Below are 26,240 nucleotides of genomic sequence, written 5' to 3'. Positions count from 1 at the left end.
GGTCCCAGTAACGCTTGGGCAGGGAGCTTGATTGTCTATGTGGCAAAATGTGGTTTCAGTCTGTTCCACAGCAGTTAAGTCCACAAACTACTTGGAAAGTTCTATCACCAAGGCTCGTCAGTCATTTATACCTGCAGTTTAATTGTTCTGATGAAGTATTGCTGCGCTGTATTGTTCTAGGGAAGCTGTGAATAGAGAAATGATTTTCCTAATGGACAGCTTTGAGATGCCTAGAAAATGTTTTCCAGTTCTGCAGTGCTGATAACTGCATAGATTTTATTTTTTTTCCACCCTTGGGGAGGAAGATGCTTATGGAGATTTTTATCTAGTTCTTTCACAATCTGCACAAATAGCTTAACCTGATAACATCCAGTACTTTCAAGAACAAAGTACAAACCTGCTTCCCAATTAAGCGTAGCAGGGCTGTGAGCTAGTGTGTGAGTGCCCCAGCCACAAAGCCAAGGGTGTTAGTGGGTGTTGGAAGGTGGTGTGAGGATTTCTGATCACGAGCACTACCTAAAATAGACATTCATAAAGAAACTAGTGACAATTTTTGTTTTCAAAAATCTGTCATTTACCAATAAAATAAGTTTTATTTAAAAAAAAAAATTCTGTCCACATCCTGTGTTATGCATTCACGTATGCAGTTGTGGCCAGGTCCAGGGTGTGAAGGAATGAAGAGATCTGCTACCCTGGCTTTTTTTTCCTGTGCATCTGTAGATGTGTATGCATCTAAGATAACATAAGAGTACAGTGGTTGAAACTGCATATATTTTAATTACATCATAAACTTAATCTTTCACGATTCTTTCGGGGATTTTTTTTTAAATGCAAGACATTAATTCTTTTGGGTTTTGAAATGCTAGTGGCTCATGAAACAGATGAAATATTTTATTTATATTCTTCTTCTAGAGATATTTAATAGTTTATTTTGGACTTTCAACTTGTATTAATCTAATCTGATCATCTGTATAACACAGGCAAAATAATTTTGCCTGAGAATACTCACCAAATTCCTGCAAATACCATTGGTTCTATGGCACCTTTCTTTTTTAAAAAGGTCAATGTTCCTGTTTTAAAAACTTAGCAGTGAAGGCTCTACCCAGCCAGGTACTTTAATGATTTGGTCATGTTTACATAATCACAGTCTAAGGCTGTGTTTGTTTTCCCTGAATAGAAAAACAGGATTCCCTTCTGCCAAAAACTCCATCTACCTACATAGTATTTGTATACTGATTCTGAACTACTGACTTGAATTATGTCCTGTGAGGACTTAGTTACCTCCTTACCTTCATCCCCTCCAATCCATATCTGTGGGCACTGGATGTTGTCCTCTGATTTTCAACACCTGTGTTTGTAAGTTTTATTTTTAAGGGTGACACATAAGGACTCGGAGCTGAGGACCACGCTTCTTTAATGCTTCTTCACATAGAATAAAATGGCCTCTAATTTAATGAGTCCTTGTTTTGCATTTGTTTCATGTTATGCAATTGTTGGGCATGTTCATAACTGATCCTGCCGGGCTCTGCTTACAAAAAAGAGATAATAATAAAAAGAGAGAAAAGGATATTCATTCCAATGTGATAGAGGAGAGAGCTTGTCCTGATACTCTGTTACTTCTAAGGTTAGAAAAATAGGATGATAACTCAAATGAACAGGGTAGGTATCGTTATGCTGTACTTAAATTCCAGTGCTGGATTTTGAACAAAGGAGTCATTTCCCCAAGCAGTATAGATATAAAAGCTAGATAAAGTAGCTCTTTAGGAAAACACTGAATGTGAAATATTTTCTTTTTCCTTTGCTATTTCTTTCTTTTGTAATATTGTATTCCCCACTGTCCCTAGAATTTCAGAGCAGCCAAGAGAAATAAAAACCTTATAAAGTGGTTTGCAGTAAAACAGCATGCTAGTCTTTCTGTAACTTAAGCTTTTGTGTGACTCCCCGTCGGTAACCCCCTGCTTTTTGAGTGCAAAGGAGGAGTGCAGACTGCCCATAAATACATGGGGGAATGAGGCTGAAGCAGTAACAGCTGAAACATGCTTCTGTGGTAGCCTTCCCTGGACTTCATAAAGTGCTTAGTGCAGGAACCGTTTTGGCTGGCTTTGATGTTGCAGAGAACAGGACTGCATCGGTGACAAAGGCAGAAAAGTTCCTAAGTAAGTGGCTTGCAGGTGACATTCCTTTTGGCAACTTGGCATTTATGGTGTCATGCTTAGATCCGTAGGAAACATATGTTTAAGTCCTATTTCTACCGATTGACTGTGTGTGCAGCATTCCTATAGTCTTATAAATCACAGTTTGGTTTAGTTTGAGCCTTTTTGAAATCTGGAGTTAAATAAGCCAAGTACTTTTTCAGCATTAGGTTCTGAAAAATACTAGGAGAAAGGTAGTTTCTGTGCATTGCAGTACAATTGGGGTATATGTTAAAATATAACTAATGTTAAACAAAGTATTTCTGTTAAAACAACTTAAGAGTAATTATCTGTAAACCTGTGTGTTTAAGAGGTGGGATTTTACAGGTACTAAAGTAAGCAGTCTAAGAAACAGAAGACTATGTTTTTGAGAATAGATTTGTAACTTGTAGCAGAGGTAAGATTACTAAAAGTGTTCTTGAAAATTGCATATTCACAGAAGTTTGAATGAGCAAATTTCATTTCTTCCTTTCTACTTGTGCTCAGGAAAAGCTCCATAAATTATTTTCTGCATTTATATAGTTGCTGGAGTGAAGTACTGCTTTTGAGATGTCTTGCTTAGTTGTTGCGGAGAGGTTCACTTCATGAGGTATGAAACGCCCGGTGAGTCTTGTGCAAGTGTTGAGGCAGCGCTTCCTGGGTCTGTGATTTTTCTAAATTCCGTTCCTGTTGCTTTTCTGCTGTGGGGCTTAGGGGGGATCTCTTCATTATATTGAGAGTGAATGTTACAGAACACAATCTGAAGCATGCACGTGGGCTTGGGAGCAGTAGTCTTTCCCTGAAAAGGTAGTCATCCCCTCTTGTGACTTCCATCGCTGGCCAGAGGAGAAGGAGTGCTCCTGTTATGGAGATGCAGTCGCCACAGCAGAAAGTGGTGGGGGAGAAAAACAGATGTTCCTGTGGGAACTTTTAATGAAATTTTTTTTGTAGTGAATCCCTGTAGATAACTGGACACAAATGATGTTTAAAAAGCCAAGAACAAACACACCAAAACCCAAGCAATTGGAACCTGAAAATGTGTTTATCCTTCAAAAGAGAAAGTGTATTGAAAATGTCAACAGCTCAGCCTTTCAAATTAAGTGGTGAAACATCCCACTCCATCACTTTGATAGCTTTGATCATGCTGTGCATGTCTTTATTCCTCTGAAATGTATTGTAAAATTCCTCTTGAAAGTATCGTTCATCTGGCTGATGTGTTTCTTGTGAGGAACTTCTCTAAAGACTTGGAATAAATCCTTTACTTTTTCTACTGAAGCCTATATCATCATTTTGTTCTCTCAGATTTGCTTTGTTGCTTGAGCGTATTCATCTGCTGCTTGTTCTTTAAAGAGGTTCTGGCTTAAGGTTATCCCTAACAAAACCCCATCAAATAAAGAAGAAATGATACAGAAAGAAGTCAAAGACAATATAAATATGTGGGCTTACCAGATTTTGGAGCTGGCCACCTGGTGTTTTTTAAAAAACGAATATAGGATAATGGGTAATAATTTTTACTGTCACACTACGTGAACTCTAATTAATCTAAAAGTAAATGAGAACATTTTTATGCATGTATAGCTTCTATTAGAGAAAAAAAAACAGAAGCACCTTTGCTGCTAAAAATCTCTGGTATCATTATGTTAGATTTTTGTTCTGATCTGACAAATACGTGATTAGAATACAGCACACCACCAGACTGAATATACAGCAACAGAACATATATTTCTGTTTTGGTTTTTAAGAAACAAACCAACCAGACCTGTTCACTTCTCAGCAGTTTTTCAGATTTCCCAGAAGTTAGACAACTGATCTAAGGCTGTATTTTGTAGTAGAAAATGGCATATCAAACCATTCTGGTCGTTTCTTTCCATTCAAATGGAAAGCAGAGTCTGCCTCCCAGTGGAAGTACTTAGGAGGATTGTCTTAAACAATTGGAAAATGATTGTAGGAATTTGGACAGTGATAAACTGGCAGCGATAACTGGGCTGTTACTCCACTTCTCCAGTAGCCAAAGGCTGGAGCTGATGATGAAGCTTCCGGTTTATTTTTATGCAGACTTTTTTCATGCTGTGTGTGCAGTGGTATTGGTGTTCTTGTTGAAGTGCTCTTCCTCGTTTAATTTGTATCTGTGGTTTAAAAATCTAACAGTATACTTGGGAAATTGGTGGTTTTGTCTCTCTTTGACAGTTAATTTGCAGATGCCAAAGTTACTCTGAGGTCTTCTCTAGTAGTAAGGTACTTTATTTTTGTTTCTCTGACACAAATGTGAAAACATTTAATTAAGTTTGGCATTAAATACATCTCTTAAATTATCTAATAACTGCTTATGAGAAGGAATGGAAGCAATGTATTGACAATATCTGATAAATCAAAGTACCTGAAACGAGTAAGACACTTGTTTGCCATGAAGCAGTATTACGTAGTGGGAAGAAAAGGAGACAAACATGCAGCAGCACTGGATTGTGTTTCTGGCATAGCTGTTATTTGTTGAATGACTTTGAATAAATGTTTTTATCAGACCGTTTTCTGCTCTGTATTAGTAGTAACAGTGATGTTAACTTCTTGGGAAGTGCTTTCAGGTTTGCTGACAACAATTGTTACCTCAGAGCTGTGTTTTATTACTCTTGTTAATAGAAGATGTATTCATCAGTCCATTAAATATTTAATCTGTCTTGTAGAAGTTAAACTTATTTAAGGAAAACGAAGTTTTAAAATGTTTTGAATAGGAAAACTTCTAAGATGCAGAATTGCAGTGGGGTTTGTGTTTTCAGCTGGTTTTAGTATCTTGGAAGGGTATTTGTGTCATAGGTAACGGTAGCTTTAGGAGTGCCTGTTTAAGTGTTGCTCCTGAATTTAGTGCTGAACCCATTTTGATTTAGTTTTACTTTTCACCTGTAACAAAGGTTTAAACTTCAGTTTGTAGCCCGTGCCGTCAGACTGTGCATTGAAAGTCCCATAGGTTTTGGGGAAAAATAAAGCTATTTGCCTACTTTGTGATTGTCACTTTAGCTTTCAGGTCCTCATAAATATTACTGTCTTTGTTTCGTTAGAAAGCAGAGGATAGATTTATGAACTTGAGCCTCTCACTCTCCTGCAACATGCTTTGATATTTCATGTGGGGCATGGAAGTAAGGAGAAGAGGCTGATGGCAAATGAACGTTTTTAACACCCATGTACCATTACCTTTTTAGAAATAACTGGATATACCAAGGGTCCATTTTAGAGAAAGCCAGGTCTTTGCCCTCAAGAAATGTCAGCTGCTTCTATCTAATTTAGTTCTGTGCTGTCACATTTGTCTCCCTGTTGTCTGCCACGACTAGGTGTGATTTTTTTTTTTGTTTGGTGTAAATGGGCCTACTAAGAGGAAAAGAAAATGTTAATGTTTTGAAAACTTTTTTAGATAATAAAACTATTATTTCCTTTGTCTCAAGATTTAGCTAATGTAGTAGAAAGTCTCTCCTTAGGGTAAAGGACTTCGGTTCGTTTAATTCTTACCCTTACAGTATCTTGTTGTCTAACAAGTACATAATAATGTATTTATTCTAATAACATGCCTTCTGGCTGCCTCCTAAGGAAATAGGAGTATCATCTTCCAAACATAGCAGTGAGATGGGAAGGACATAAATTAAACCCCTTTGTATTTATAGGAATGTTTAATAGCCTACATCCAAAGTTTAAAGGTATTTAGGCTGTAGCACTTGAAGCCACCAAGGGTGAGCTTTGGAGCTCTTTCTTGGGAAAAGGTAAGTGGTGAGATCATTAGTAGTGAGAGCAGAAGGTTAATCCTCTAGACCACAGCTCTTCTCTGATCCCACAGCATACCAGTGACGACCAAGTCACAAGGCATTTTGCATATCGGTCTGTGCTGATCTTGGTTCTCCTAGAGCCGACTGGAAGTTTGATTTACAACATGACTGTCGGGCTCCTTCCCTCTCCTCCCCCAGCTGTGTGTTCCCTCTTTGCCATGGCATTAATGCCTGTCTATTCATGGTTACCCAGTTTAAGATAGCAGGAAAAGAACTTCTTTTGTAGTGCTAATTTTCTGTTGATTTAGGTGCCTGCAATGACTTGCCCTAGGCTCAAGTAAGTACCAAAGCTGATACAAAGGAAAATCCACCCTTCTGCCCTGAGCAGGAGAGGGTTTAAACTGGATGAGCAAACTAATCTGACTCATTCCCAGCCACACAGGCACTCGTGCATTGGTACAATGGAGGGAAAGAGCTGGATTACGTTTTGGAGATGAACAGTCTGTTTTTATTAGCAGCCCAGTGTTAAATCTGCTTGAGCCAAACTGAAACTATACCCTCAGGCCATGCACTTCATGCGCAACCTTGGCTGCCTCAGCGGCCTGTTAAACAATTACCTTGGAAACCAGTTTGTCCCAGGCCATGATGTGTCTTTCCTAATGGTCTGTGTGTGCCTTCGTGTACTTTTCAGAAACATACTGGTGCACAGAAGCACCTGAGTTGCTGTCAGGTCTGGAGTTCAGTTGTGGGTTTGTTTATGCTGAAGCCTCCCAGGGGGGCACATTGTGTGGGCAGGAGCGGGGGGTGCTTTGGGTGGCTCCGGGAATCTGCCTGTGCGTGTTTGTGATCCCCAGCAGAGCAGCTGGAAGCATTTAAAGAGCCCCAGTATTCACCCAGGGTTGTGCTAGAGGTGGATCACAGCTGGAGGCTCCAGGGCCATCTGAGCAAGGTAGTTCCAGATTACCCTAGATGTGCATACAGAGTGTAGTTGTTCTCCCCCCCATCCAGAAAATCTGCGTCCTTTTGAGAGAAAAGCAGTAATCGGTAGTAATTTTGGTCTCCCACTATACTTCTTTCTGTGCAAGCTAATAGCAGTTCACAACATGTGTAGCAGTGAGGAGGGCAAAGTCCAGGAGAGACAGATATCTCTTGTTCAGGACTTGGAGTGAGAAATCAAGGACTGGAGATGATGCGGGAATTAAGTTCATTCTGTGTCTGCCTGCTTGAAAAAGTTTCATGAAAACCTTTAGCCAAGTGTAAGTCAGACTTACAGCCATGCAATCCTGTTCCCCTAGATCTTTCTTCAGCAAAGGCTTTTTAATAACCATAACAAGGCCTGCATGGTCAGGTAGAGCTGTTGAGGAAGGTACCGCTGCTAGGTTTGCTTCCAGTGGGTGGTGATAAATGAAGCGTTGGTGCTCAGAGCATTTTTTTCCCTCCCTGTTGCAAGCAGATGTCCTTTGGACAAAGCTGTGGGTCTGTTCCCAACTTGACGCAATAGAGGTAGTCCATTTTGGAACAGGGTTTCAGGTCTGCGTGGTAAAGGGCTTTGTGGATGTTTGAGAGGCGCATGGAAGGTCTCTCTTGCTCTAGAAGTGATGCTGAAACCCAGGCATCTGGGAAAGGGTGGCATGGAGGGGTGGAGAGGCTGCAAAATAAGCAAGCAGGGGACAAGGACAGCATTTGCGCTTGCCTGGAAACCACTGGGCTTGTGGAGAGGGGACCGCCAGGATGGCTTGGAGGGAGCTGGGCCCCGGGGAGTGACGCAGGTCCCGCGAGCAGTCCTGGGGCAGCGGCTCTCTGGGGATGCGGGAGGCGGTGGGGAGCAGAGGCTTGCTGCGGAGAGCAGCAGGGAGGGGGAGTTGGGGAGCTGAGGTGGGTCCTTGCGCTCACGCTGCAGTCACTTCAAATTCGGGAAAATGTGCTGAGCACCAACTCTTCTCTGGGGACCAAAGCATCATTTCCACCGTTCTTTAGGGCTTGTTGGGATTTCCGTCCTCTCTGTTTCAAGAAATGAGTGAAAACACTTTTGCTGTAGCTGTCAGGAACATCTGTTTTCAAATGTAACTATGTCTTAAATCCATATTGCAAAACAGATCTTCTGCTTAAATGGCTATACATTCAGGATTTTCTCCTCAGCACTGTTCATTCCCTCAGGCTCTACCTCGCTTCATAGTGAAGGGAGTTTCCTTGTGAAGCATAGGCTGTTGCTTCGTGTACATTTGGTTTTCTTCTCTACTTTTATATAGATGAGTGCATGAGTATTTATAAATGGATAATAGTAATTTGGGTTTTTTAGATCTCTTTGTAAAAGAAAAGCTCACTTGCTGAATGCTAACGAAGAAACGTTTTCACTGGCAGCTCTAATAGCGAATTCCAGATGTAGTAAAAGAACTCCTTCCTTAGGGTTGTTAATATTGCCTTTTAAGTCTAGATGTAAACTAGTAGAGACTAATTTCTGATAGGGTTAAAATTCTGTATTATGGGCTTTGTTATATTGTCTTGAGTACTCAGATTGTTAGTTTTTAAAATTAAGATATCAGGCAATAGATGAAGATACTCAGTTATTTTGTCCAATAAAGCCCAACTCTGTAAATAACCTTTTTATCCTTTCTGTGAGTGTTAACAAATCAGTTTCTTTTTGCAAGATTCACTGATAAGAGAAATCCAGTGTGTTCACGTGACTAAAAATTGTTGATGGAAATGGTTTTTTGCAAGGGTATCTTGGAATCTCTGAGTTTGAGTCTGGTTTTGCTTAATTAGTATGTGTGAAATCATGGAAGTCAAGAAATGGGGCAGTGAGCACCCTTACCTCAAGCAGCAAATAGTCAATCCACTGAAACTGTTTTCTGGGAAAGATTATCTGCATAAGAACTGAATAGGTGTGTAAATAATAACGTTTGCAGACAGGTAATAGGTACGAAATGTTTACATTTGCTGCATGTTTTAAACATGAATTGCTGGCACAGGTTTTTAAGTAAGACTTCTTTCTGCAAAGAACAATAAATAAAACCTTAATGTATAGTAGAGCAAAGTCAATAAATATATGTCAATAATGATTACTATTTTATGTAGTCTTTTTATAAAGTGTACAGGAATATTTATTACTCAGGCTGAAATGCATTCTCTGCATAGATAGCTTTACAAAGATAGGTACATTTTTTCCACCCCAAATGGTAGAACCAGTGTTACACTGACAGATGCTGGGGAGTTGGGGTTTGTCAGGGAGGCAAGTAGCATGAGCTACTGAATTCAACTAATGCTCTTCCAGCCACCTTGATTATACTGGACTTGAATACGAACTATGCCTAACTATGTTGTGTGTTACAGTTGGCTTTATTTTAATTTAGATGTAGTGGGCCTAGACTCTCCGAGGTGATACAGTGCAGTATTAGATGAGCAAAAGGTTTTATTTATTTATTATAAAATACAAGTGAAAGAACAGAGGATGTGTTTTATAATTGCCATATTTAATGGGGATTTTCCATTTTTAGATTTCATGCAGTTGCCTGTGACAGCTCCTGTTGAGTAAACTGAGACGGGAACATCTTGTATTGGCTGTTGTACCTGTACCTGCCACGATGAGAAGTTGCATAAGGTTTCTTGTTAATTCATGCTTTTATTGTAGTGTAATTATTATAAGCAGGTCAATTAGTAAACACATTCCTTTAAGGATTTTTTTTTCTCATTTAACAAAAGTTTTCTTCTAAAACTAAAGGGTGTAACAGTATTAGTATAAGTAGTATATCAGACCAAATCACTGATTATGTATTAAGCAGGATCAGTCCTGAAAACTGCTAGTTTACTTAAGACTCATGAATGAGTGTGCTGGTTGCTTCTTCTCTTTGCTGTCGAAAAAAGTGTGTAACTTTTTATTTGTGATCTTACCCTTTCCCATTTGGTGACTACTTCATGAAACAGAATTACATATGAACTGAATAGCTATTATGTGTGTGCAGAAACATTCGCTTGCACAGTTTTTCTGTAAGTTGTATTCTTGCATAAATTAGCAGCTCTTTCCTCCAGGATTTAATCTGCCAACCTTTCCTGCATTGCTAGTCAGGGTTTGAACACTGATTCCTCAAAAACCCCAGCAGGATTATGTGAAACCAGAATGGATGCATGTTCTGTAAGAACCTGAGTGTTTACAGCTAATCTGCAGACTGAACCATTAAGTTAAAGATACTTTCACGTGTCATGTATTTTTCTTTGTCAGTGATTAAGCAGGAGTTACCTAAGAACAAAATTCCAGTATTATAAAGGCAGTGGACTTTCTCGCAGTGTCATAGTCTAACGAATGCTTACTAAAACTGCTTAGGGTCCTGTTGTCCTCTGTTTTCCATTCCCTGCCCCAAGATGTTGAGTTCACTTATGCTGTTTTTATGGTCAAAAGCAGTCATATACTTCCAAAATTAATGAGGTGACCACAAATTGTATTTCAATGAAATTTTAAAGCCCCAGTGTAGTATTCCACTAAGTCTTTCAGAGAGTTTTCGTTTGGGTTTTTTGGTGCCTTTTAAAGGCAGAATATTAAACAGCAAACAGTGCATCCATTTCAAGCCTTTCAAATCTTATGTAACCTTGAAAATTTCCCTAAAACATTTCATTTTCAGATTAGTTCTGCAAATTGATTATTAATTTTGTATTTTCATCTTGAGTTTTTAAAATACCATACATTAAAGGTTCAAAATAGGAATTGTTACAGGGAAAAATGAATGTACAAACATTGTATCTTAGTGAAAGCAACCTTTTTCTTTTACAATGTCTTTAAAACTGCATTTTTGGGGGGAGGTTAAATGACCTTTTATTAAAAAAACAAAACCCCTCAAAAAAACAACCAAACAAAAAAAAACCCTAAAACCGACAAAATTACTGTCACGTTCAGCTGCATTGGTTTTACTTGCAGTAAAAGAAAAAGATAATTGTCTTACTGCTAGCGCTCCAGTCTCAAGTTAGGGTTAAGTGTTGCTTCTACATTGTCATCAAAATGTTTTTGGTTTTGTTTTTTATATTGGATGCTTAGTGATCCATTTAGCTGACTTTGTTATACTGAGAATGGCAATGATAAATCTGTTGGATGAAGGTATTTTAAACTGAAACAGTGCATCTCCTTTGCTTCCTTGAATTTTTCTCTTCAGCAACATAGCAAACAAATATGCATCTTGTGTTCTTTGGTTATACGGGGAAAGAGGTGGAGCCTTTACATTGCCACCAAGAAACTTTGTGTCGTGGCTCAGCTCTCTTTAGAACCATCACCCTACAAAGATATTGGAACTTACCCTTCTAATGAGAATACTAGAATATATTCTTCTTGTTTGTTCAGAAAGGGACTGCACTTTTCCCACTCCCAGTTACAGTGGTAATTACAATTGTAATTATGATTACAATTAGTTACAAGCATAGGTGCTCTGTAAATATCACAGTCTGAAATCAATTGCCAGATTGTTAGAGACTGGCACAGGAGCACTCTCTCTTGCTAAAGTTTGTTATCTCCTAAGATTTTAAAGAAAGAAAAATGAAGTCTTATTTGGCCATTAAGGCAAGAAACTGCATTTGCAAAAGATACTTTTTTTTTATCCTTAAAAATTGCATTTTAAGTGAAAAAAATATTTTTATAAGTGTTAAGTTTAAAGGAAACTTTGAAATAGGTGACTTGTAACAGCCTCACTTTACTGAAGGAGAAACTGAAATAATTAGCAATTTACTCAGGGTAACAGATGTACATCAGAATAGAGTTCTAGAGCTGGATGCTTACTTTTCTGAACCGGGGTGACATTCTGAAATATTTCCCCTTAGTCTGTCCTGTTGCAGTGTTCCTTAGACCCTTTCTTGCAATGGAGCCTTTATGAAGTGGTGGGCATACCACAACTTATGATTTGCAATTCAAAGCAAACATTTCCAGGTTTGGGGGTTATGTGCAAGTCTTGAGATAAGCCAGAAGAGAGAGCTTGACATGAGACATGGTTATTTTAGAAATGGTGGAAAAGGTTCCTCTCCTTCTGAGGCAGGAATAAAGCTGTTGGGATAACTGCAAAGTCAAATGGGAAGCTGCTATTCTAGAAGGGCTCAGTGCCTCTCTAACCAGGGAAAGTCATGAAACCCAGAGGGAATATTTTTGGACAGGCTCAATTGTTTGTCAGACAGGGAATTTACTTGGAGAACAATTTTCCAAAAGGTATTAAATCAGTTGCCTTCATTTTTGCTTGTAACAGTGTTTGGTTAAATTCTGTTTTTTCTACTTTGTAGGCACAGAGAAGTTCTCCAGCTTTATAAGGAGGAAAAAAATGTGTCCTCCCCGCAGATTGGGCCAGACAAAGTTATAGTACAATGTATACCTTTTTGAAAAATGGGTAAACTTTTGCTGTGTGAGCTCTGGATTCAGCTTTAAAACATCATGTTCTATGCTGCTATCAACAACAGCATAATTTTTCTGGACTGCAGTAGCTTATTGGCTGGCACATGATTATTTCCATTAAGTATCCTTGAGTGACAGCCTAAGAACATAAGTCTCTTCAAACGATTACTGAATTTGCCCTTTAGTCTATTTAAGTTTTTTTTTTTTTAATTTGTCATTGCTTTTTGCCTTTGATTGGAAAATTAAAATATATACAGTTCAATTTTTTTTTTAGGTTTTAAATCCCTGTCGCCCTCTGCTGCTTGATTCATTAAGTGCCTATTGTAAGAACTCCTATGCTTTATTTGAATATGCGTCTCTGGGTGCTTTGCAGAATAGACCTTGAAGTTGCTTGATTTCTTCGAACTGCCTGTAACAATGCAGTGTTAATGATGAGGTTACAGCAGCTTGTTAAGGAAGAAGTTGATGGTGAAATAGTTTTGCTTCGAGTTTTGAGAAATTGTATGGTTTAGAGAAAGATGGCATTAATCTCCTCCTACAAATGAGGGATATTGGATTGATCTGTTCCCAAAAGGACCTACAAATCTAAGATTTCCTGAAGCAAGGTTTCTTTCCATTAATACTGAAGGATCTTACACAATTTAAACATTACTTTCACAACTAAAATTTCTTTTCATTAGGGTTTTCAAAGAGTCATTCAACGTAAGACATCAGCAAAGAATAATATCGTATTGGCACTGTATCTTAGGAATGATAATTCTTTCTAAATGAAGTAAATTTTCAAAGTTGTGCATCTTATGTACACATCATTATTAGTTGCTTGATTTATGGTGTTGCTTTTAATACAGTTGTACCAATACATTTGAAAAGTTAACTGAGTGAAGTGTATTTATAGGTCATTTTGCTTTTATGCGCAAAACACTGATTTTTATAACTGGTAGCTCATTCACCATTGCAGAAATTAATCTTCAGCCATTACCACAAATGTCCCTGTTTTCCATAACGACTTTAATTATTTTGTTGATTTTTTTTTTTTGAATCTTTTAGATAGATGGCATAATTTCTTGCCTCCACAGTAGAATGCATTAGAAAGTTGCACCATTGTGTTCTTTAGATATGATAAATGATGCTTTAAAAAAAGTCAGAGTGAATATCCTGGCATCATTACGGACTCTGGAAAAAGTTACACATCTCTTCATAGTGCTGTTGCTAGGATTTTGGGGATGTTTCTAAGCCATTTTCCAGTATTTATCAAATACTAGTTAACTTATTGTCATAGTTATATAACGAGTGTGCCCATTGTGTACTGGTACTGAGGCTGAATTGTAGGACTGATGGAAAGTCCCTAGGAATAAAAGAACCAGCAGTTCTGTTGCATACGGGGCCTTCACGGAGGAAGGGTGCAGTTTCCTTCTCTTACACAGGTGTCCCAGTCTGTATAACGTTTGGAAAGCATTTCAACAAATTCAGTGATTGGGGTTCCCACGTACAGAGCGGTGGCATTACTTGTGTTCTTAGGGCTTGTATGGAGGTTGATGATTTACAGTCAAAGATCATAAAGACTGCTAGTAAAGATATACGTCAGTATTCTAATGTGGTTGGAGAGGTTCTTTTAAATTGTATAATCACGTAACATTTTCAGATAAATACATGCCATTCACATGTCATTTAATTATAAACCGAGGTCCTGAATTCCTTAGGTTCTGTGTTAGTGTTGTGTAGCATCCAAAGAAATAAAAATATTAGTAAGTACTGCAGTCTGTTAAATGGGAGTGGAAGAGTTTTTTCTCATGTATCAGTGTCTTGTTTCATTTGTGTTAGGGGTTAAGACTTTTAGCCTGATTTCTGCATAAAAAGACCTACTTCGATATGGATTGCAATAATATGTTTGAAAATAACCCCCTTGCCAACAGCTATAGAGTTTACCGCTAATATTTTCTTTTCTCTTTTCAGGTCTTTTTGTATGCCTGTCTGATTGATCCATGTTTCCAAACTCTTCCTTGTAACCTTCTCAAGCAGCCAAAATGAAGTTGAAGCATAACATCAACCCTGTTCTTCTACAGTTTATAAACTTTATAATCTTGGTGTACTCCTTTGTAACCTACATTCCGTGGTACATATTTTCAGGATCAAGGCAGGCTATAGCAAAAGCCAAGCAGGTTAAAGCCAAACCTGTGAATAATAAGCCTGGGGGTGCGTACAGATCTGTTAACAGTCTACATTGCTTAGCTTCAGTTTTATATCCTGGGTGTGATACACTCGACAAAGTTTTTAAATATGCTAAAACTAAATTTAAGGACAAAAAACTCTTGGGAACACGTGAAATCCTAAAAGAGGAAGATGAAATCCAGCCATCAGGAAAAGTTTTTAAAAAGGTAAGTCTTTTTGCAGTCTGCCTTCAAGAATTTTTTCAAAATGTGTTTACTTTCTTTTGCAACACTTCTAGTCCAGTAACGCAAATCGAGGGGAAAAAGTAAGTTTCTCTACTTAGATTAAATAGTCATGAAAAGAGTTAAATTACCTAGTTCCCAGCCTTTCATTACTCAGCATTTAAAACAAATCTGAACAACCTTTTTGCATTCTTGAATAGATATCCTTTTTTATGGTTTCAGCCAAAGGAAAAATGCAAATGTTTTTAATAGTTAGCTGATAATGTAACTGGCTTTAGAGTTTTCCTTTTAGGTGAATTAAAAAAAAAACTCCCTTTGTGTTATTCTGAACTAGAATCAGATAAATATAGAAAAATTACTAGATACCTATACTCAGATGTGCCTTTCCAGTAAACTTAACTGTAACTTAAGAATTTACTGTTTTGCCCTGTGAATTCAGGGCTTAAATGAAATTTTTGTTTGGAAAAGGATTGCACAGACTTTAATTGGAAGAGTCTTCCCCCCCCCCCCCCCCCCCCCCAATCTCCTTTAAGGTGAACTACTTCTCATCTGTAATCATGGTCTGTGTGGGAAGTGTAATTTCAATATAACACTCTGTTGTTTCAAGGCACTGACTTTTTATAGTGTTTTTTTAAGTTCAGGCCTGTATTATCAGTTGCTGCTTTGTATTTGTTTAGAGGCATTTAAAAACGTAGTTTTGCCTGAAGAAGCAAGTAAAGGTACCATTAACAGATATGTGTATATGTGCGGATATGTGTTAAAGGTCTGCACTTCTGTATTAGAAGTTGTTAACTACACGCTATAAAGACAATTTTTAGTTAAGATTAGTTTTCCTGCAGAAGAAAAATTTCTCTCTACATATAATAAAGGGTTCCTTAAATACTGCTAGTTTTAATTCTGATCTAGGAGTATAATGTTTAAAGTGGAATTTGATTAATATCACAATACATGGCAAAGTTTAGTTCTGTTAAAGTCTTATAGAAGCTTTAATTGTTAGTGAAACTTCCAGCTATGGAGTTAATTTTTCAGTATGAAGGAAATGCTGGGAGAAAGGGGTACATATAATCTTTCTTGATGCACGTTTTGCTGCCTTATTGCCCTATAAAGAAACAGAAAGTTCATCTGGTACAAAGCGGGCTTCTGAGCACACGTCAGAATTTTGGCTGCCCATGATCTGTGCTCTGTTTTTTAAGCATAATTAGTAATGCAAGGCTTAAGAACTTACGAGTTTTAGCCTTTTCCATTATGTAAGCAAAGTGTTCTGAATATAGGAAAGCTGAAGAATGTTGGTGTTGACCTACTTAAATTACTTGTTTCTAAGTATTTAGACTTAGAAATTACCTAACTTAGGTAATTTTGTCTAAGCTTGACACAACAGTTCATTATGGTCAATTGCCATACTTGCCCTCGTGGTATTTTGTTCCAAGTTGTGGCATTATCACATAAGTCTACTTTTATTTTTTTTTTTCCATTAAGGAATACAGTGTTTCTTAATAGCTAATGACATATTTTGGCAAGTGAGGAAAATGGTGAAATTTCACAAGATACTTTGTTGATCCTAAATGTCAGGGTTCTTTTCCTTTCATTTTTGTCTTTCATAACATGCATCTTTTTATTGCCTGGTTCCCTTTAGTAAAGGCAACTTGTTGAGGTTTATTTGGTGCAACTTTTCGAAAAGGTACATGACAATTTTATTTCTTAGATATAATGCATATAATTTCTATGCCTTACAGGAGTTGCAAAGCTTGTTAATTATTTTTTCCCTTTCAGAAATTGAACGCAGTGGTGGGAATGATTGATGCATTTTTCTGAGGTCATCTGCAAGTCAGGGGCAGATCTGAATGTAGATCATGGGTCTGTGTGCTGAATTGCATTACCTATTAGAAGATGTCTCTCTGTGCAAATTGCAGTGGGCTAGATTAGCCTAATTAATGATTCATTAATGGGGTAAATACATATCTCAAAATAATTAAGCATCTGATTCTTAGGAGAACTAAGTGAACTCATACTTCTAGCTAAAATTATTTAAAGCTAGATATTTAGCATTTTTAAGATCAGATACTACATTAATTTATTCTGAGAACAATGATGTCCCAGATAATCTGTAATTTCTTGAATTTTTATGATATGACATTGTTCAAAAGATTTATTTATTCCTGTGTAGTTGCCAAAGTAGCAGAAATTAATGGATGTTAATAAAATACAAATACTTCCTTCTGCTCACTTTGTTGTATTTGGTAGTATTTCATATGTAGTTAGCTTTTCTGTTCCCTTCTGTAGTGTCCTTTAATACATGGATTGGAGAGCATACCTAATATTAATTTCATCAAATACATATTTAAGTCAGGATAAAATAATGTTGAAAATACTTCAGAGATTAAGATGTAATTAATTGGAAAAATTAATTAATTTAAGCAGAGCTTAAATTTTATGATGCCCAAAAGATGAACTTTATTCTGCTGGTTGACTATATTATGTTGTCTTAGTTATAGGTTATATTGTCATGTTCTTGCTTTTATATATGTTGGTATGCGGATTTTGCTTTGTTTGTGTGTGTTCTTTTGTTGGTTTTGGGCATGTGTGTGTGTTTGTTTTATTCTGTTTTAAAAAGGGTTTGTAGCCAAGATCAGAATTAATGGAAACATAATAAATAAGACATAGTGGGGAAAAGTAAACGTGATTTTGGTAGGGGAAAGTAATGTATCTAAAGCCTGTGAGACTTAGGTGAAACAATAAGCACATGGGCAAGCACTTGGGAATTCAGAATGTTACTCCTTACAGCTGATAGGAAACTTACTGTGAAGTTGCAGGAAGATTCTTGCCATGCCAAGTCATTGAGCAGTAAAAGAGTAGCTTATGATGTTGAAAAACGTGCGGGGCTATGTAAATAATATTTTAGGGTGGGGTTTTTCAGAAGTGTTCAGCTGCAATCCATGTTTTCATGTGAAAAAGGCCAAAAATGGACATTTCAAATAACCTTCTTTGTATTATTTTTAATATGCTTTCTATAAGGAAATGTATTTAATTCATGGTCAGTGTTTTGCAAATTGTAGTCAAGGTTCTTCAAGCCTTATAAGCTACTTTTAGGAAGACCTTGAAAGGTAACCGAGATCAGGTAGTTTAATGACTCTACGTGTGCCTGCAGCTTTTTTTGAGAACGTTTTATGGCACCTTCACCTAAAAATTTGAATGTGGTTGCCCTAAAATCCAGATTAAAGAAATGTTCACTGTGCAGCAAGTATTTCATCTTTATGCTTTTCTGGATTTCCAAATATTAATACAGTACTGATATTTAATAATATTTTCCAATGCAGTAAATAGATAAATATTTTTTTATAACTTGCAGTTTAAGTGTGTTTAAAAGCTGATGCACTAGAGGGCAGCATTTTTCCATTTAATGTAGTATGTCGACATAAACATTCAGAGGTGCTGTCTCTTCTGATTTAGTGTTTGGTTTTGTGCCTGTTTGATCAATTCTCAATAATCTTGACTTCTTGGGCACTTCTCTTGCAAACTCTTGGGCAGTTACTTTCTTGACGTATGTAAGTAGTTATCTAGCAGTAATAAGTTCTGAAAGTTGTAAAATTAAATGTGTGTGAACATTTAAAAGATCATGGCACTTAACATCAGTCTTAACAATTGTTTACGGTAGAAGCTGTACATTAGAAAATATTAGTGAAAGCTACTGAGGGAAAGGCCAAGAAGGGAGATGGATTTGGAGACTCAAACATAAGGAAGGATGAGAGAAACCATAACCTGCTCTGTGTCCTGCAAAAGAAGCATATAGGGAAATGCAGAAGAAAGGGACATATGGACAGAGGCAGTATATTAATATGTCATAGGGAGGGAAGAGAGAAGAAATGCTGGGCATGGGGAGGAAGGCGACAGGAATATAAATGTATGGAAGGAAGTAGGAACAGTAAAACTCAAAGTAGCTGCATTGAAAAACGTCTTCTCATCTGTTTTCACACATCAGTGTTCTTCGGAAATATATTTCTATATATAGAAAAATAACTATAACAGTGCTATACTTACTTTCTGTGGGTTTTCTAACCTCTTAAGAAAGGAAAGCACCAATAAGGCCTTCTTTCACTAATTTGTATCAAACTTGTTTAAACAATCAGGATAAATTATTTAAGAGAATAAAAAAGGGAAAAAAATCAGAATCACAAGTGTTATTCAGAAAGATCCATTTTTGACCCTTTAATGATTTATTATTTCAACTTAGTGAGTTACACAGTGAATGGTGGGAATTACCAAAACCTGTTCATTTACAGATTGGCAAACTTACCAGAAACAGTAACAAGAATCTGGTTGTATTTCTTGGTCTAATTATTTGAGAGCAGCATCCCTGAGGCCATGCTGTAGGTAGAGTGTCATGGTGGAAAGGGTGTCACCCAGTTAATTTCTGTGAATTGTTTTCAACTGATGAGCTTCTCAAGAATTTCCAAGTCTGCTAAAAATACTGTGTTTGGGGGAAAAATGTCCCAAATTGGAATTAAAATTCCAAATTACTGGAATTTGGAGGGACAGGAAGAGGTGCAATATTTTCTTTGGCAGCAGTAAAAGTTTTCCGCACTAGGAATATCTTGGTGTGTTGAAATGGAAAGGAACTCCCAGGTCCTCCTCTTTGTGGGGCCGTACCTCTGAGCGCGGGTAGCGTGTGAGCCCTCTGCCCCACGGTGCTGTGGATGTGGTCAGGCAGCAGTTCTGCTGTGATTCTCTCACCAGTTAGAGCAGGGAAATTCAATCTGATTTTTCTTCTCCAGTAAGGTTTTTCGGCTCCATTTGCCTATTTGCCAATGAAGCTGAGTTTCTGTAAATACAACGGGAAAACCTGAGCAGATATCTGTGTGAGAAATGTTTATTTTCTGGTGAAATTGCTAACTATTGCTATTGTTGGCAAGTAGTGTTTTTTCGGTTTTGTTGAATGATATTTTTCCATGAAAACATTTGTGAATTTTCCAAGCAGCTGCACATATACCTGTCCTGAGTTAAGAAAGGTTTGTCCTATTAAACAAGCAGGTTAATGAGTAATGTGCAGCAAGGCTGTAGTAGGTGCAGCTCAGTTACCCATTAGTAAACTTCAGCAGTTTGAAAAAGTGTATTGATAGAAGAAATCAATTAGATTTTATTTTTCTATTAGAGTTTGAGAGAGATTTTCAAATTCATTTTATTAAGGAAGTGGATGTGCAAATACAGACTCATTAGAAATGTACTTACATGCCAAAAAGTTGTTAGGTTTTACAGCCCACAAGTTTGAAATTTAGTTAAAGTTGATAAATGAAATCTGGAAAACAGAATGGAGGGAGGAGGGAGAAATTTGCTTTTCTAGCTTTTTTTTTTTTAAATAGTTTGCTTGCATTTATTACTAATGCTATGTAGTCAAAAGAAATGTCCGAAATACTTGGCTAATAAAAATTAGTTTTCAAAATTGTCAAGGTGCTTGTATAACTAGACAGGTAAGGTGTAATAATTTGAGTCTGTTTTTTTTCAGTGCAAAACATCTTCTTTGTAGTGTATCTGTATATGAAAATTTCTAGGATGTCATCAAAGAAATAACCCATCACTCAGTGAGAAAACAGTACTGTAAGGTGCAAGTGCACACATAGAAATCTGTAACAGTGAACTGTAAATTCAAATCCAATTTTACTGTCCACCAGCTTTCCCATATAGAAGAAAAGTGAGATTGCTTAACTTTTTCCACATGACTTTTCAGTACTGAGAGTTGCCAGTAATTTCCAGTCTAGTCTTCTGTCCCACTTTTGTTTAGCAGTAGACAAGGGCAAAAAGATTGCTCCTCTTCCCCCTGACATTTGTTTCAGAACAAAGGGAGGGGGATTTCACAACTTCTGACTGAAGACCTGTTGGTATACTGCTTTCTGGATTCCAGTTTCCCTGTTTTTTTTTTGTATTTTTATAAGAGTAAACACCTAGGTATCCTATTTATATAGGAGGATCATAGCCCAAATATCTAAGAAAGCAAATATAGAGTATGTATTGTACTAGCTAGTGTTCATCACCCTTTATTTAAAACAAACCTTTGTAAAAAAACTAAAGGCATATGGGTCAGATAACTACAGCTTTAGTTATCTGGTGGGGATCGTGTGCTCTCCTAATGTGAAAACAGAAACTGAGGTGATAACATGCATGGAGTTATTGCAGTATTTGTTCTGGAACTTCCACAGCCCCTGTAGTTATTGACAAGAATATTATTCGTTATCTCGAATACACTGCTTTTAGAATTTAAGCAACTTTTACTTCAAACATCTGTGGTTTCTCCACATGGATAAAGACATAGTAGGACATGTGTTAAGGATTTTTGTTTTCTAAGTTGAATTTATTTTTCTTATTAGGTCATCCTTGGCAAGTACACCTGGCTTTCATATGAAGATGTATACATTAAAGCTGTTAATTTTGGAAACGGCTTAGCAGTATTGGGTCAGCAACCAAAGACTAACATTGCTATCTTTTGTGAGACTAGAGCTGAGTGGATGATTGCAGCACAGGCCTGCTTTATGTGCAATTACCAGCGTAAGTATGCGTCTTTCCTAAAATATTTTTGTCTTTTGATCTTGTACCACAATCTGAGAACAAACCTTTTTCTTACTTCACTTTACACACTGAGAAAACTTTAAATAAAGTTCATACGGAGCATTTAAAACTACAAATAAAAAATACTGCATAAGGTAGAGACTGTGCACTTTGCAGTGTTTTGCCTTACTGAATGGAGAAATGTGTATCTGTTCGCAGCTGGAGTAAGGTTTCAGTAAGTATATCTTGCTCAATGAGTTTGTGAGAGGTTTATTTTCTTTTAATCTCAAATCAGTACAGATTTCCAAATTTCTAAAACCAAACAAAAATCACACATGAATTCATTGACTAGGTTTCAGGAGTTGACATCAAACTGTCATCTGTGCCTGTAAGTTTTGTTTTAACTGGGTATTTTGTCAACTCTTCAATTTTGGTTTTGGTTAGAGTCCATTGTATTGCTATATCTAAAAAATGAAAAGGAATGAGTAAGTCCTGAAGTTACTTTGCAGCTCTTTCAAATTAAAAAGCTGCTTAGTAACTCCTTTACCAAACTGTAAGTCATTCCTTAACTCAAACCTTAGGCTGATTCTGATACAATTTTTTATATTTTTATATTTTTCTTTCTTCTGTCTACCTCTTGACTTCATCATAGTCCATTGCACGTCATTTAATACATCTTAATTTAACCTGAATGCTGATTTTAGACTATGCTCAAGGACAAGCTTGAGTCCTAGTTATTACTTCAAAAAACGTAAGACTGTGTTTAGTTTTGGTGAGCTGTTTAAAGTCAGTCTCACTCTCATTCATAGTATCTGGTTTAGTCATACAGTAACTGGATCCTTAACCCTGGCAGTGGGTTGAGACTGGGTTCTCTGACCTGGACGATACTCCTCTTTCTCGCATGGTGTGACCGTAAGAGAAGTGTCTTTTGGGCTCTTCTGTCTGATGACAGCCTTAGTCCCATTCTGTAACTTCTAGTTACTTATCCTTTAGTCCTGTGCAGTTTTATTGTGGAGACCGCTAACTGTGTTGGGGTAGAGCTGGATCTGCTCAAGGAGGAGGAGGTGCTTCCTTGGCAGGATGTGTATGCCGGGCAGTTGTAGGCTGTGTTGGAGGTGCCTTTGAGGAGTGGCAGAATAGGACAGACTGGCTGGAGGTGTCCTTGCACAGCTTCACTGCACAGCTTCACTTCACAGCACAGGGCAGAGACAAATGCAAAGCCAAGTCTGCTCCCCTTTCACTCAAGTCATGTAGAGGACCACAACTGTGTTGAGGTACACCTCTGCCACGGTGGAAAGCCTGCTGTATACTGTAACCTAGTCTGAGTCTAGGTACAAGGATATGCATAGGAGCTCTCGGCCTATTTTTCTTGCTGAGAAACCTATCAAGTGCTGATCTCAACTTGGTATAGGAATTGTTTTCAAATGTCTATTTCATCATAACTCCTTAGTATGTCATTCTGTCTAACCTTAAGCCCAGCCTGGCTGAGTTCTGTGATGTTCTCAGGGGGGACATTTCTCATTTTCCCATAGGGCACTCTAGAAGCTGCTGTTCCTCACAGGTTTGGCCTCTTTTCTCCCATGCCACATTTACCCTCCTTCAGTAAGAGATGGGCTGTAAAAGCCAGATGTGCAGAAATTCCTACCTACCTACACTAAAGATGTATATCAATTAGACTTTTTTCAGATTTTGGCAGCAAGCCTAACAAGAAAATTGTATCTTAAATGGTCCCTATCTGCTCTAAGCATGAGTCTGTTTCAGTTTGAGAAGCTGTACATTCATGAGTATATAGCAGTTTTCATTTAAATGAGTCTTTACTGCGGGTCTGTGTGGTTATTTTGTGTATACCCTTACGCTGTATTATTCCCTAGTTTTAAGGGTGGAGTTGGTTAGAAGGTGTACTGCCCTAGCCCATACTGTTTTGAAATCAGCCTGCTTGCCTTGTGTGATGACTGGCTCTGCAGAGAAGGAGAGTGGATGTTGTATGCCGTGACTTTAGCAAGGCCTTTGACATGGTCTCCTGTCGTATCTGTACATCCAAACTATTTTGATAGAGACTGGGTAAGTAGCTGGTAAGATGGATGGAAAATTCATTGGTCCATTGGCTGAAAGGATTGTGATCAGCAGGACAAAGTTAGCTACCAGCCATTGGGGATTGATACAGAGTCCAATACTGTTTAGTGTCTTTATTGAACATCTGGATGATGGGACAGAGTGTAAACACAGCAGCTCACAGCCCGTAGCAAGTTGGTGGGAGCAGCCACTAATCTGGAGGTCAGGGCTGATGCTCAGAGGGGCGTGTCAGCTGAACGAGCGGGCGGTCGGGATCCTCATGGAGTTCAAGAAAGGCAGTTACAAATTCCTATATGTGTGCTGGAATAACGTCATGCACCAGTATAGGCTGGAGGACAACTGGATACAGAGCAGCTTTGCAGAAAAGGACCTGGGGGTCCTGGTTGATAGTGAGTCAACCATGAGTACACAGTGCCTTCTTGCAGTGAAGGCCAACAGCATCCTGGGTGGTAGTAGCACGAGTGTAGCAGGCAGGTCCAGGGAGGTGGTCTTTCTCCTGCATTTGGACGCTGGTGAGACCACGTCCACAGTACTGTGCCCAGTTTTGGGCTTCCCAGTAGAAAAAGACCTTGACGTACTAGAATGAGTCCAGTGGAGGGCTGCCAAGATGCTGAAGGGGTTGAAGAACGTGACATATGAGAAGAGGCTGATAGAGCGGGGTCTGTTCAGCGTTAAGATAAGTGAGTTGAGATCTTATTCCTGTCTAAAACTATCTAATGGGAGTGTACAGGGAGGATGAAGCCAGACTCTGCGCAAAGGTGTGTTTTGGTAAGACTGGAGGCAACAGGCACAAGTTGAAACACAGGAAAATTTGATTAGGTATTACGACAAACGTCTTCATTGTGAGGGTGGTTAAATACCAGAACAGGAGCCTACAATGGTTGCGAAATCTCCATCCTTGGAGATACTTAAAACCGGACTGGCCGTGGCCCTGACCACTTTGCTCTAATGACATATGAGAATGTGCAACTGATCTTCCCAGGTGCCTTGCAGCCTAAATTCAGTGATATTTTTGGTCCTTTCTTCAGTGAGTGACTGCTGCTAACTTGCCTGGCAGAGCAGAGATCTGCACAGGCTGTTCTCGGATGAGATGCCTGTGTTGCTTTTAAACTGTGTGTCTCATAATACGCTGTGTCAGTTCCCTTTTATCACATTTGGGATCTGTTAGATTCCTAGTGACTATCCGGGGAATAAAGGTCAAAGGCTTGTATCAATTTTCTTTGGAAGTGAAGTACACTTAGAAATCCTAGGAAGATTTTGTAATTGGGGGGGGGGGGGGGGGGCGCGGAAAATCTGCGATAGCGGATGCATGTCATGTGTAGAATAGTATGCATGTGGTTTTGGTTTTGTTGGATTAATGTTTTAAATTTCCTTATTGAGACGTGCTTCGGCACACTGTCTGACGTGGTATTTGGCATCTAAGCTGTATGTCATCTTATGTGAACTTGGCTGACTTGTGTGTTGGCAGATGATATTATTATGCAGTATTCACATAGTTGGTTTGCTGAATGAATTATAACATTCAGATGATGTTGAAGAAGTAGTGTGGCAAGATATTGCTAAATGACTTACATTAGCATTTTTCAGTTTACAAGTTTCACAACAGTTAACTGCTGTGGTAGTGTTGTGACATTCTTTCTGAATGTGAAGTGTATTAAATCTGATGGTACGTGCCCAGAACGGATGCCAAGAGAGCAGGTTCATCTGCTTCATACCTAGTGTTGGAGAGAATGCCTTTTGTCCTACAGAATTAAAATGGGGAAAGTAATTTTTGTTATGGATTACTTGCACAAACAAGTGGTTTTATGATTAGACATACTTGCTTGATTGTAAATTTTACATTGTTTGAACCTATCTAAGCCTTGTATTGGCAGTAGGTAGAGTGGGATTGCTAGTTCAAAAAATGGGGGGATGGGGAGAAGTACCAACATGAAAACAGATTTTCTTCCAAAGTATCTCCTCTTCATCTGTGTGAAGAGCTCTTCACCAGTGTGGGCAGATAAAACATCTGAGTGTATAACCAAATGATGAAATAAATAGGAAAGGTTATGTTTCATTTTTCAATCCTGCCTTCCTGAAGCTTGAGCAGAAGTGGCTGTGTCAGAATTGATTTGGCTGAAGCCTTTTAAGGTATACTTTGCTTTTTATTTTTTATGTATGATGGATGCTGAAAAACTCAGTTTAACATTTTAGTTACATTGAAATAAATGGCAAAAGTTCTATTTGTTTCTTTAGGGCAAGGCTTTGTTCTTGTATATTAGCTGGCAAATTTAGTGGTGTTGAGATCTTTCTTTTTGTCAGACTTTGAGAGCAGTATTCCTAGCAGAAGGCCAGATATCAAAGACTCACTTGTACTATTGCATGTGTAAAGATGAACACAAAAGGCAGTCTCTGCTAGGTATGTCTTCAAGAGAAAAAGGAGAGGAAAAACTACCTAAACTTTCAGATTTGCCTGAAAAAGTTTTAGGTGCCAATGTGGAGAAGTGAGAATTTCACAGATAGAGTAATTGCTCAGTGTTTTTTTTTTTTTTTTTCCTCCATGATGTCAGTACACCATCATATAAATGGTGTACATCTATTTCTCTTGGGGTCTGTCATATAGCTCTAAGTTGTCCTTGGTGTACTTCTTTGCAGATGAGTAATTAACTACATAAATCGTTATTTTGGAGATTATACTTCTCTTTCCAGGCTGTGTGTCATCTCGGTTGTGCCTGTTGGCTTGGGGAAACTGAATTTCTGCTAGATGTTTATATAACAGGGGTCACTGCAGTAAGTAGAGAGAGCTCGTGGGAACTAGTAGAGGCACTCTTCTGGACTTTGCTCCCACCAAATTAAAGAAAACACAGTGCATGTGCATTTGCCCTGCAACAGTTCTGAACTATGATGGACTGTTTTAACAAGGGAAAAATAAGTAGAGGTCAACTATTTACTTTTCTCTGTAACAAAACTGCTTTTGAGTTCCTTCTTAGTA

General features: G+C 38.0%; 1 protein-coding gene across 9 annotated transcripts in view; it reads left to right on the top strand.

Moving 5' to 3' along the window:
• The window catches only part of ACSL3 (acyl-CoA synthetase long chain family member 3), a 55,788-nt gene that overhangs the window by 6,087 nt on the left and 23,461 nt on the right, over positions 1 to 26,240 (top strand). For 7 of the 9 annotated variants that reach the window (XR_014228945.1, XR_014228946.1, XM_082319285.1 and 4 more), the window contains 3 exons: positions 9,412 to 9,515; positions 14,226 to 14,647; positions 21,019 to 21,196. Coding sequence is in view for 7 of the 9 variants with exons in the window: in XM_082319285.1 (XP_082175411.1) it covers positions 14,297 to 14,647; positions 21,019 to 21,196 (529 nt within the window). In the remaining 2 variants the exon portion in view is untranslated. Of the gene's footprint in view, positions 1 to 9,411; positions 9,516 to 12,210; positions 12,268 to 14,225; positions 14,648 to 21,018; positions 21,197 to 26,240 lie in introns of those variants that run through there. The other 2 variants (XM_082319289.1, XM_082319288.1) reach the window with 2 other exon arrangements.

The sequence above is a fragment of the Platalea leucorodia genome, assembly GCF_965183815.1.
Source record: "Platalea leucorodia genome assembly, chromosome: 8".
Lineage (NCBI taxonomy): Eukaryota > Metazoa > Chordata > Aves > Pelecaniformes > Threskiornithidae > Platalea > Platalea leucorodia.
The sequence above is the reverse complement of the archived record's forward strand: the minus strand, read 5'-3'. Positions and strand labels throughout refer to the sequence as shown.